At 45.4% G+C, this 9896-nt stretch overlaps 1 protein-coding gene across 1 annotated transcript; it reads right to left on the bottom strand.

The window, feature by feature from the left end:
* Positions 1 to 2928: 2928 nt before the first annotated feature.
* LOC125622742 (testis-specific serine/threonine-protein kinase 2-like) lies at positions 2929 to 4075 on the bottom strand. The gene has a single exon (XM_048821031.2). It carries the CDS (start codon positions 4021 to 4023, stop codon positions 2929 to 2931), a length of 1095 nt encoding a protein of 364 aa, XP_048676988.1. The 5' UTR covers positions 4024 to 4075.
* Positions 4076 to 9896: the final 5821 nt, after the last annotated feature.

Genomic DNA, 9896 nt, shown 5'->3' with positions numbered 1-9896 from the left:
CTGTCTGAAGTGGACCCGCCAGCGCCTCCCAGGTGTGTGAATGCACAAAGACCATCTCAAAGAACTCCAGTTACAGGTAATGAACCTTCATTTCTTTACTGCCTGATCAATATGGCCTCCCAGGTGCCTCCAATATTACACAGTTTAGATCTCTTAGGAGACGACAGTGACCAGCGGTGCTGGGAAGGGATGATCAGCAATGGTTCTGTTTTCTCTGTGTTCATCTCAAAGTAATCATTCATCTTCTAAACCTTAGTCTCTGCAGAGGAACTGAAATAGGGGCTGGGAGTCATTGACTAAGCTAGGGCCATTAGCAACTCCCTGAATAATGACTGCCAAGGGGCTGTGTGTAGATGTAAAACATGTTCCAGCGAAGATGAGCAAAGAGCCAGTGGATACAGAGGCCTGAAGCAGCTCACTGCAGGATAGACCAGATAAGATCTACATTAATACAAAGGTGTGGTTGTCAATATCACACATGACAAGGGAGTCAGAGAGGAACAGAATGCTGTTCCCCAACTGTGCCAACATTTCTACAAAGCCAGGTTCGGTAACCAGAGAGAAATCTGTTCAATAGACTAGTTCTGTGGTGGGCTGCCCTTAGAGCTAAAGGCATTTTGAGCTAGTGTCTTGTATTTGGGATTAGGAGCCAGGCAAACCTGATTTCTAATCTCACCTCTGCCAGTGACTTGCTGTGTGACCCAGGGTGATTACCTTCAGGTATCCATGCCTCAGCTGACCCACCTGCAAAGTGGGGGTGATTTTGTTTGGCTGCTGCACAGGGATGTTGTGCAAATGAATTAACATCTGTACAAGCTCTCAGAAGATGTAAAGTGCCATGTAAGTGCTACGTTAATATGTAGGTTGCAATCAGGTCGATCTCTGGGGAAGTCAAAGGAATGCTGGAGAGGATCTGATACTTAGCATAATTGTTTTTGGCACAGCATAAGCTGCTTTTGTGAGAGGGAGAAGTTGCCAGCATGAGGGATGACAGTACTTAAGAACCAAAAGTCCAAGCTGAGTGCAGGTCCTGGCTAACCCTGGCATAGTCCTCAGTAGTTTGTCAAGAATAGAAAAAACGTCTAAGATCCATAGAGGATAGAGAGAGACAGAGCAGTAATGGGCGTATGTGCTGGAGTCTGAACGCACATCACTGCCATCTCTAACGTGCCTTTCTGGACATTGGAATGGCATCAGTGGCTCTAATTTGCCTTCCATCTCCTCCTCACCACTCTCTCTTTTTAATGGCTTGGGGGAGTTCTTCATTCTTATGAAAGAGAGGCAGCGATCTAGTGCAGTATGTTATCCTGGTTTCACCTGCGTTGCTTTTCTCAGAGACATCCCTCTGGGCCTCCGTCAGCCTTTTTTAATACGTGCTTGGAACTCTAGTTCCAATGTCTACAAAACCACATCCACAGCATGCAGTACTTCCAGCTGAAATGTTTAAAGGGGAACTAGTACTAGAAGACCTTGTATGAATGCTTTGGTGGGGTGGATAGTAAAACCTACAGTAAATCCATCCGACTTCTTTACACTTGCCTTAATCAGGCTGGGCATCTGGGTCCCCAGAGATGAGACTAGAGCATTAACCCACTTTACCAGGAAACCCCTCAGGTGGCATTACATTAAAATAATTAGGCTAGTGTGAGATCCTGTCTGAAGCAAGACTTGCTGCATCCTTACATGCAAGCTAAATGGGACAACCTTACATGGGAACATCTTTGCACAGAACTAGGAAACATGGCAGAATAATTCCAACTAGGAGGCCGCCGTTCAGGACCAAATGAACATGGGAATGATGCAAAAATCAATCAATAAAAATCTCTTGGCTGGTTCTATAGACCTGGTGCAACAATCAGGGCTGTCAGTATAGGCAGAGTTGGGGTAGGGAGGCTGCAGCTACTTGTGCTGTTGTCCATCTTGACCAAAGGCAACCTTTGATTCTTCAGCCCAAAGGGAAACTCCCATGCAATTGTTTTGTAAATTGCAGAATTCAATCTTGGTTTTTTCCCCCTACATTTCACCATGGTGCAAACTGCAGGAGGGGAGCCCACAGTACAGAAAGAGGTGGGAGAAAAGAGGTGCCCTCGAGGTGCCATTCCAGAGCTTGGGAGGGAGTGGCTATTCAGATGGAAGTTTGTCTTTGCAAAGCCAAGCCTCCATCAGAGCACGCAGGGGGTGTTTTACCTCCAACCCCCTGTGAACGAAACAACAGAGCTGATTTGATGGACCCCATCAAAAATGAAACCCCACAGCGTTCATGTAGCTATAGTAGAGATATGCAAGTGTGTGTCAAAATGTACCTTTAAGCTCCTGCCTGCATAGAAGCCACATAAACACAGTTGCAGCCCCATAGCGTTTTGGTGGACCTAGGTCTTGTCAAGCCTGAATTCACCCGTATGGGCAGAACTGGCCATGATGACCTGCTTAGAAGCATGAGGTTTTTCCAAGTCCAGCTATGCATTTTCAGATGACTTAAGGAATTGGCACTGAGAACCAGCTCAAAGATACGATTAATGGAAGGAGACAATAGCTTTTAATTCCACTCTTTTAGGAAACAGGCTGTCAGAGGCTGGCTACAACTCAGTGAGTTCCCAAACATCAAAATGATGACAGATCTCATAACAGCTTCACAGTGACAGGAGACATGTAGCAAAAGAAGCCAGGCATTGTGGCAGTGTCTACACCATTCTGCAGCCAGATCTGACTAGGAGAAAAAAATACTCCTTTGGTTACATTTACACTTTTATTATGAATGTAAGTGATTTATTGATGGATTGTTCAGCTATGTTGCTACCAATATAGAGATCTAAAAGAATTCATAAAATTGTTTTTTACATCTTTCTGCTTTGGTCCCTTTTCATACTCCTCACTTCATAGTCTTGTCAATTAGTCTTTTGGGGGCTAGATAAAATACTTGGCTATCCTTTAATCATCACCATTTTTGATACCTATTTTTTGCATGTGATCTGTAACATCATTAACTTCTGCTTGCTCTTCCTCGGGAATGGCATCCTCTGCTTCCGCTACTGCTTCCAATCTGGGCACTGCTTTAAACTCAGTTTTGTAATCTGGTCGATCTGCCTTAGATTCCCCCACGCGCTCTATTTCCTGTCTGTGCTCTGACTTCAACTCTCTGAGCTTCTGAGAACACTCTCCCTCTTTTACAAATGAAGTTGCCAAAGGAACTCTGGGTTTTGGAGTCTGCAGCCACTTGTGATTAAAAACTTCCTCTATGTGCAACCTCCGAGCCACGTCTGGCTGCAGCATGCGGTAAATAAGATCTTTGCACTCAACTGTCAAGCTTTTGGAGTTGGAAAAGTGCACTCTGTGTTCTTTCTGAATCTTTAGCATTTTTCCAATGTTTGAGTCGTCGTAAGGCATTGATCCGCAGACCATTATAAACAGAATGACACCCAGACTCCATATGTCATAAATCTTAGGCTCATAGGGAATGCCCTGTAACACTTCAGGGGCTGCATACGCAGCAGAACCACAGAAGGTTTTACTGAGAATAACTTTGCCTTTTTCATCTCGAGTCAGTCGTCTGGAAAAGCCAAAGTCTGACAGTTTGATATTAAAGTCTTTGTCTAGAAGGAGGTTCTCACATTTCAAATCCCTGTGGACTACATCCAAATCGTGGCAGTACTTGATGGCAGAAGACAGCTGGCGAAACATCTTGCGAGCTACATCCTCAGAGATGGCCCCTCTGCTCTTGATGAACTCCAATAAGTCTCCTTGTACGCCAAGCTCCATCACGATGTAGACTTTGCCATCAGATGTCTCAAAAATCTCAAAGGTCTTGACAATTGCACGGTGATTCACTTTGGCCAGAATCTCTATTTCCCTGGGGAGAAATCTTTCCAGGAAGTCATGAGGAGCTTTTTTCTTGTTGATTATCTTCACAGCCACGTTGAATTTCAGTCTATCAGAGTAGGCAGATTTCACTTTAGCGTATGACCCTTCTCCCAGATTGATTCCCAAGACATAGCCTCTCTTTTTAAGGATTGCAGCATCATCCATGGTGCCAGAGGCAACAAGTGATTTCTAAACTGAAATTGACTGTGCATCACACACGCTAACAGCTTGTTCTTGTACATTCCATGGTGGTCATCTGAGATACCCTAGTTCTCTTTAGTTGGATGATGTAGAACCCTTAGCATTGTTTTATATGTGATGTGGGCATATGAGGTCATAAAGCAGAGCTGCTATTGGTGGTGACTGAATGTATAAAATATGACTTATTTCCCACAAAACTAGCTGGATAGGGAAGGGAGATAAGGAGGCCTGGAAGAGATTTTTAGCTGTATGGAGACACAGAAAAAGGTTGAATCCTTGATATTTTATGGAGGAAGAAGAGGCAAGATTTGGATACAGTATAGATATATAGGGCAAAGGAGAGGGAAAAATCAAAGAGGGTCCTTATGTTATGAGCCTGAGTGGACAAGAGGAGAAGGGGGTGGTGTTATCCATGACAGAGAATGAAGGGAAAGCTGTGTATTTGGAAGGAAAAATAAGGCATTCAGATTTGGCCATGTCCGCGTTTTGATAGTGACAGGAGATCCAGGATGAGATGTGGGACTGGATAAAGCTTCTTTGCATGGAATGTGATCAATATTGTCAGTAAAAATGGGATGTCCAAGATAATTATTTCTAATGTTTACGGCTGCTCTGTGTAAACATCCAGACCAGGTGATGCAGTCCCGACTTGAGCAACGGTCATGGATGGAACATGGAATCTTACCGGTATTTGAATCCAGGTCTTGTAAAAAGAGTGTTGTAGCCTCATGTGTCAGGCCCCGGTTTATAATTCTTGTGGTGGAAGTGCAGGAGTGAGAGGCATTGCTCTAACTCTAGACTTTTTTTGTGACTGAGCAAATTCATTAATCTCTCCCTGCCTCATTTTCCTCCTCTGTAAAATCTATGTAGAAATCCATCTACTATGGCCCCAATCACCTGGGACCATCATAACTGGGTGCCTCCCAATCTTTTCATGTATTTTCCCCACTCACAAACACCCTTGTGAGGAAGGGAAGTGCTGTTATCCCTATTTTATAGATAGCCTCTGTGTGACTTGCACAAGCCTTTTCCTTAGTGACTTGCACAAAGTCACACAAGAAGTTCGTCAGCCCAGGTTCCTGTGTCCAAAGCTAGCGCTTTAGCCACTGGACCATCCTTCCTTGTTGGAGATGACAGTACTTTCCTATATGAGGAGGTTGTTGAGGCCAAACTACTATGATGTTTGTCATGAGGGTTGAGATCCTCTGATATTAGGGACTATGCTATAAAAGTGCAAAGCACCATTATAGAGTCGCTTGAGAAAGGTTTCATAATTTAGATTGTAAACAGGATTTAGGTTGAAACATGGCTCCATTAAAAGCTTGATTTTTCACTCCTCTGATTACTTAGCTCAGAAAGAAAGATGTGGTTTGAAATATTTTGTAATTAATTCCACAGGATGGCTGAATTTTTCTGTGAAAGTTTGCAAAGGAAATTGATCAGTTGATTTTTGAGAGCGGGTCATTTTTAAACACTTCTTTCTTGGTATTTTAAAGACCTTTCCGGGGTCTGTTACCTTTTCATTTCAAACTCTGATCCACAGTCATTGGACTTTGGACATGCTCTGGTCTGACTGCAGCCAGATTTGCTAACATTAGTTTCTAGGAAAGGACCCCTTGACTGAGACTCCAAGCTGGAATTAGATCTAGATGCCCAATTCTGGTCTCCTCCTCTATAGGCTGAAGGATCATTTACTTCCCCCCGGAATAGATGGCAGCAATAACTCCCCAAACCCTCGCCAACTCTGATTTAGCTTAAATACAGTATGTTAGTTCAACAGGAAGAATGGAGAGGGAGTAAATAAATGTAAATTGCAAAGCCATGTCCGTGTCGAAGGTTACACTCAACCTTGCTGGAGAGGCAAATTGTACAGGTTATGTAGAGATCAATGAATCTTATAGCATGAGATCAGCCATGTCCCTGTTTGGCCTTCTGAGCTGAACTTTCCTGTTCTCACTCCACATCTGGCTCCTATGTGTCCCCTAGTTTGAGCTCTGCTTCTCTCGCTCTCTTCCCCTGCTTCCCCCCACACCTCTTTTCTAGTCAAGAGATTCATTTTTGTTCATGTCCACTGGTTGACTCTCCCTGATCAGTTTAGGGGATGGTTTAGTATTCTCCCTAGCCTTCCTTGGATCTTGCCTTCAAGACCAGTGGATCTCAACTAGGGGTCTGGGTCCCACTGGGGGCCCCCGAGCAGGTTTCAGGGGGTCTGCCAAGCAAGGCTGGTATTAGACTTGCTGTGGCCCAGGGGCAGAAAGCTGAAGCCCCACTGCACGGGGCTGAAGCCTGGGGTTCCAAGCCCCGCCACCCAGGGTTGAAGCCGGAGCCTGAGCAACTTAGCTTCATAGGGCCCCCTGTGGCCTGCCGCTCCTGCCAGGCAGCGTGGCGACGGGGTTGGCTCCGGCTTGGCGGCGGGGCTGCGAGCTCTTGCTGCTGTAAGCAACATGGTAAGGGAGCGGGGTACGGTTGGATAGGTGTGGGAGTCCCAGGGGGCCTGTCAGGGGTGGGGTGTGGATAGGGGTCAGGGGACAGGGAGAAGGGGGGGATTGGATCGGGGGTGAGGTCCCGGGGGGTGGTTAGGGGCAGGGAATTCCGGGGGGGGGCGGTCAGGGGACAAGGAGCGGAGGGGGGAGGGGGGTTGGATGGGTCAGGGGTTCTGAGGGGGACAGTTAGGGGGCAGGAAGTGGGAGGGGGCGGATAGGGGGTGGGGGGCAGGCTGTTTGGGGAGGCACAGCCTTCCCTACCTGGCCCTTCATACAGTTTTGCAACCCCAATGTGGCCCTTGGGCCAAAAAGTTTGCTTGTCTAGGCCTACACAGGAAAAGGTGTATGCTAAAAAAATTAATTATCTATCTAAAGTATCTTACACATGCACACCCGCATGCAATACTTTACCACAGAGACGTGTCACATTTGCTTTGATATCATGAGTCAAGCACACACGAATACTTTACAGTCATTTACATCATAGTTCAAGGAAGACTTTGATCATTCACTTACGAACCTTTCATACATTACACAGCAAGACCAGCCTAAAATGTATAAACGGTGAAAACAACGCACAATTGGGCAAGAACTACAAAACAGTAACAGCTGAAAAGGGAGGCCAAGAACTTGTAAAACTTAGAGTGGCCAAGATTTAAATTAAATGCTTGCACTGACTGACAGTTTTTCTGGGCATTATTAGCTAGCTACAGAGTGTGTATACAATGTCTGCACAACATTTGCTGCTTGTTTCATAAGCTTAATGCATGTATTTTATCTTAATTCTGACATTGCTAAAATATGTATTTGGATTCTGATATAAAATAATTGGAAAGATGATCATTTTCTGGCACGCTGGAATAATGAAATCTTTACCCTAGTGACAGTACACCCAGTTTTATGAATGGGTAAAAGCCCCGTCTGCAATACGTGGCTTGGTTGTGGATGCAGAATCTGGTATTATATTAAACCGGCCAACTAACGTAGCTTATAACAAATGTTTGAAACTATCTTGGCACTCCAGCCCCCTAAGATTACATCAGACACTAAATGGGGCCAGCAATGAGTGACTTGATCTTAAACTACAGTGACTTGGGGGGAATGCAGAGTCCACTGAATGCACGGTGCACACAAAGTCTATGGCGTGTATTTATTAGACAGCACAAACCCTTGTGCACTAAGGTAAAATGTCAAAGCCAGGGCTTTTGAGACCATTGTCATTAACGAAGATAAATATTTTAGCAGCAGCACACTGCAGGGAGGCTCATGTTAAAAAAATCCATCACTAGATTACAGGGAAGTGGGGATGATTTTCTTGCCTCAGGTGGACTTTGCTAAATCATCCCTGCCAGAGGTGACATATCACTGGGCCTTGTAAAAATATTTCAGCAGAATCAGTTTGTCTTTGCAATGGACCAGATTGCGCCAAGTGTGAAGTATTGACAAAGAATGCCTTAGGAAGGATATAGCCAGACTAGACTCCTCCCGCCTCTACTGTTGACACAAGCTGCACACTGATACATGACCAATATACTCAAGATATCTTCCAGGAACGCATTCCCAGCAAAATGCTGTTTACTAATATTTGGTGGTTCAGTCGTGTTGCTTCACTAGGTTCAGAAAAGAACATTTTTTAAAATCTGAAAGTAAATCAATGGCTTCTTCAGGCCTTTATCCTGTCCCTCTGCAAGCGTCTGCCCTACTCTGTCTTCTGTCCAGCTGCACAGGAGCTCTTTGCCATCATGGCTCTTTGCCAAAATATCAGGAGGAAAAAAATGCATATTGTCAACAGAGAGTTATGATTGCTTTTCTTTCACGCTGTTTATTACAAGTGAGCAAGTTACAAAGAAATTGACACATTCCTCCCTCCTCCCCAGAGCAGCCGCCTCTTTCCCTGCTTTTCTAGCAGTGGCTGCCTTTTGGGTCTTCTTCTCCACTTTGTTCTCCATGGGTATCACCCTCTTAGTTGACTCCCCTCTGATGTTGTGGCTCCAGTTCTGGCGGCAGTCTAAGTGCCCCCTTAAGGAATACCTCACTGCATTGTAAATGTGGGTCTGTGGAGCCTGGGCTTGTGGACTCAGTGTTTCCAGGCTTAAGTGTCCACACTTCACTATAAGCCTGGGCTTACAATTGCTGGACCTGGGTCTTGCTGCGCTACACAGACTTTCTGACTAGGGGGTGGGCTTTGGGCCACTGTGTTCATACTGCAAAATGACAGGGTTTAGACCTGAGTCACAGTGGGCCTCGGACTCTGACCCAACCCCCCTAGCAGGGTCCTAGGACCCAGGTCCTGAGTGCTTGCTGGACTGAGTCAGACTGATCTGTGTATAGATGGAAGCGGGACTTGGGCTCAAACCTGAATCAGACTTCGTGTGCAGTGTAGACATACCCTTAATGTACTGAGTTCCCAAGGCACAGCATTTACATCACTGATTAATAGTCACTTAGGGCCAAATCTTGCTGGCTTTACCTACACCCAGAGTCCCATTGCTCAGGATTTAGCCCTTTCTCTTTCCTTGGTTTACTGTAATGCATGCTGTATAGCTTGGTAGCGAGATGCTGGTTTTATTTATATATGATTAATACAAACCTCTTGTTCCGTAAAAGAGAAGTCACTTTTTTTATTCCTTATTCCCTTTTGTGGCCTTTTTCATGCCTGGATCCCTCTGTGGGTTACAAAGGAGGGCAACTGGTCTTGAAATTCTCCCAAGGCCACACAATTAATTGGTGGCAGTGATGGGAATAGAACCTAGGTCTCCTGAGTCCCTGCCCAACAGCCAGGGGACCTTTCTGCCTCCCAATACACCATGATATTCAAAGGTTGCAACCTATCAGCCGGAGGCAGAGTCCTGAGCAAACCATGCCTCATGAGGAAGGGAATGAGACTGATGGAAAGCTATATAACTCCGGTCTGTACATCTCTTCCCCATGATTTTGTAACAGGTGAGTGGTACAACCCCCTTGACCAGTTACAACTTGTGTGGTGCATATTGTGTCAAATGGTAGCTTTCCTGCCATCACAGCTGAGTTTGTGTGTCTTTCCTCACCTTCCGTGCTGCCTAGTAGTATTTTTAATAGTGCACTCTAGGAAAATCGGGACTGCTATCCCATAGTGCCTCAGCAGGGGAGAGAACGCCTGTAGGACACAAACCCAACGGAATCAGCACCATGTGCAGCAATACACTGTGGGATGTCCCATTTCATACAGCTGGGAATGAAGGAACACTGACCAAATTTACAACACAAACCTGATTGGGGGATTCTGTCCATACTGCAACAAAACTAAACATCCTGTACTGAACTGGTTCCAAGAAGACACTGATGTCAGCTTCGGCACCGGCAGGGGCAAAATAC

Source organism: Caretta caretta, chromosome 15, assembly GCF_965140235.1.
Source record: "Caretta caretta isolate rCarCar2 chromosome 15, rCarCar1.hap1, whole genome shotgun sequence".
Classification (NCBI taxonomy): Eukaryota; Metazoa; Chordata; order Testudines; family Cheloniidae; genus Caretta; species Caretta caretta.
The sequence above is the reverse complement of the archived record's forward strand: the minus strand, read 5'-3'. Positions and strand labels throughout refer to the sequence as shown.

Excerpts from the sequence above, each read along its gene's own strand:
- LOC125622742 (XM_048821031.2), bottom strand. The coding sequence starts at position 4,023 with ATGGATGATGCTGCAATCCTTAAAAAGAGAGGCTATGTCTTGGGAATC.